The 2,856-nt window shown below is 44.3% G+C and overlaps 1 protein-coding gene across 1 annotated transcript; it reads right to left on the bottom strand.

Moving 5' to 3' along the window:
• Positions 1 to 531: 531 nt before the first annotated feature.
• LOC124045409 (olfactory receptor 14I1-like) lies at positions 532 to 1,664 on the bottom strand. Its single transcript, XM_046364703.1, has 2 exons — positions 1,079 to 1,664; positions 532 to 1,034 (listed from the first exon to the last, which is right to left on the bottom strand). The coding sequence occupies exons 1-2, from the start codon at positions 1,662 to 1,664 to the stop codon at positions 532 to 534; spliced, it is 1,089 nt and encodes a 362-aa protein (XP_046220659.1).
• Positions 1,665 to 2,856: the final 1,192 nt, after the last annotated feature.

The following is a 2,856-nucleotide window of genomic DNA, read 5'->3' as shown; positions in this document are numbered from 1 at the left end:
GAATCACTGGTCACTTTAATAATGGAACACTGGTCACTTTAATAATGGAACACTGGTCACTTTAATAATGGAACACTGGTCACTTTAATAATGGAACACTGGTCACTTTAATAATGGAACACTGGTCACTTTAATAATGGAACACTGGTAGCTTTAATAATGGAACACTGGTCACTTTAATAATGGAACACTGGTCACTTTAATAATGGAACACTAGTCACTTTAATAATGGAACACTGGTCACTTTAATAATGGAACACTGGTCACTTTAATAATGGAACACTGGTCACTTTCCTTACTGTATTATGGTCCTTACTGTATTATGGTCCTTACTGTATTATGGTCCTTACTGTATTATGGTCCTTACTGTATTATGGTCCTCACTCTACTTTGGTCATTACTGTAGTTTGGTCCTTACTGTAAATTCCTGTGCAAGTTTCTGTGTCTGTCTCATTCCAAATTGAATGCATCTCATCGTCCCACTTCTCAGCTGCCATTTCTGGGAGACACCTCTCCCACCTCTCCTCTGCCTCATTCCAACACACCTGCCCTGTGCTGTGACCTCACCCACGTCCTCTCCAGCTCCAGATCAGGGCGTTTGCCCTTCCAGAGGAAGAGTCTGAACAGCGCCTGACGTACCTCCCAATTGCGAATGCCAAAGATAAGTGGGTTGATGCAGGGAGGCACCATGATGAGGATCAGGAGGGAGATGTGCAGAGTTCCAGCGGACAGCGAGGTCCCAGCCCCGGAGAGGGCGGTCATCATGGCCCCTGTGCCCTCCAGCTCCCACAGAGCATCCGAGGTGATCTTGAGGAATATAGGGAGTAGCTGCAGGAACAACATCCCACAGTAGAAAAGCACAGTGTTGCGCGCCCGAGTGTTCACCGTGTTGAAGGGCACCACAGCGTTGCGGGCGTCCTGGTACATCCGTACATAGGCAAAGCAGTAGCTGAGGAGGCAGAGCAGGGTGAAGATGAAGCCCACCAGCTTGCGGGTGATAGCCGCTGCCCTGGGGAAACCCATGTGGCGTTCCACTGTGTCAGGCTCACATATGAGTCCAGAGGTTGCTGTGCCGTACTCCCCTTCCCCTGGTGTAGCAGGGTGAAGTTAACGCAGCCAACGCTGATGGACAAGACCCAGGTGAGGCCGACGGTGAGGCGCAGGCGCAGAGGGGTGAGGATGGACAGGTAGTGGATGGCATGGCACACATACAGGTATCGCTCAATGGCCATGCAGGTGATGGTGATGAGGGTGCTGAAGATGCAGACGCTGCCGGTGAAATACTGGAGGAGGCACAAGGTGTTAAAGTTCATTGTGCTTCTCTGCAGTAAGCACTGGGTCACAAAGGGGCCCACATTGATGGTTTGCACCATGTCACTCAGAATCAAGTTCTTCAGCAGGGTGTAGCGTGGCTCCCAAGATAGGTCCTCCGAGCGTCCCAGTCCCAACCAAGTGAATCCGTTCACAGCCAAAGACAGGATTGTGAGCATCAAGAACACAAAAACCAGCACATTCACGACTGCATCAAATGGCATTATGAACAAAAAGAGGCAGCCTCCTAGGTCCAAGTTGTCATCTTCCGTTCCGTTCTCAAAAGTATAAGCAACGCATGGACCCGTGGGGTTGAACACCTGAGTGGAATTCATGATGAACTTATGAGCCATGGTCGAGTCGAGCGCATGGCTTTATTCTCTCTCTCTCTCTCTCTCTCTCTCTCTCTCTCTCTCTCTCTCTCTCTCTCTCTCTCTCTCTCTCTCTCTCTCAGGGTGCTGAGACTGTGTCCACCTGTTGAATCAGCGGTTGCAGACTTTCATGTTATCTGTTGCTAAATTTGCTTACAGTCACCATATGTTTAAATGTATATTTTATTTACACTTTATTTTGGTTATTCATTGATATTTGTTGGTATGATAATAAATAATGACAGTAAAAATAGCCAAATAGTCATCATCACCTTCATCATCCTTGTAATTGACATTGTCGACTAGTTTTCTATGTAAAAAATATATATATTTAAAGTAATTGTGTAAAATAGTTTTCCTTCCAATAAATGGTAATGAAGTAAGTTAAAAAGCAGCTTTTCTGTGTTGGAATGGTCGTCATAGTGAGGAGACCAAGGCGCAGTGTGGTAAGCGAACATAACTCTTTAATAAAAGAGAGAACACTGACCAGAACTAAACAAAACGAACTGTGAAGCAATATGGCAAGTAAACATAGAATCACAACCCACAAAATAACCAAGGAATATGGCTACCTAAATATGGTTCCCAATCAGAGACAATGATAAACAGCTGCCTCTGATTGAGAACCAATCTAGGCAACCATAGACATATAAACACCTAGACTACAAAACCCCTAGACATATAAAAAAAACCTAGACAATACAAAAACCCCTAGACAATACAAAAACTACACAAACCACCCTTGTCACACCCTGACCTAACCAAATAATAAAGAAAACAAAGATTACTAAGGTCAGGGCGTGACAAATGGTGAAGGCCTACCCCAATAATAGAATGGTGTGGGAGCATATCGATCATGAAAAATATGAACGTAGACCTCTGATTGGCCAGCTCATCCTCCTCAGGAGGTTGACATCATCCTCTATGAGGAAATAGCAAGCATTTTTTAAATGGTCTATTTGAGATACAAGTTTTGAGGAAGTGTTTTTTTCTCAAATTTACGCTTTGGCCACAAATGCAAGTATAGGATGAGTCAACAACTCTATTTGGATATGAGTTAACAGAATATGAGATTTTCACTGGACAGCTACTTTAATAATGACTTAATTATATTTCATATATTTGGTATATCCTAAATCACCTGTCACTCACATCTGTGGTAGCTGCGAGTATT

The sequence above is a fragment of the Oncorhynchus gorbuscha genome, linkage group LG10 (genome assembly GCF_021184085.1).
Source record: "Oncorhynchus gorbuscha isolate QuinsamMale2020 ecotype Even-year linkage group LG10, OgorEven_v1.0, whole genome shotgun sequence".
Taxonomy (NCBI): Eukaryota; Metazoa; Chordata; class Actinopteri; order Salmoniformes; family Salmonidae; genus Oncorhynchus; species Oncorhynchus gorbuscha.
The sequence above is the reverse complement of the archived record's forward strand: the minus strand, read 5'-3'. Positions and strand labels throughout refer to the sequence as shown.

Excerpts from the sequence above, each read along its gene's own strand:
- LOC124045409 (XM_046364703.1), bottom strand. The coding sequence starts at position 1,664 with ATGGCTCATAAGTTCATCATGAATTCCACTCAGGTGTTCAACCCCACG. Across the intron at positions 1,035-1,078 it reads GCTACACCAGGGGAAGGGGA|TGGAACGCCACATGGGTTTC; the intron begins GTACGGCACAGC and ends AGCCTGACACAG.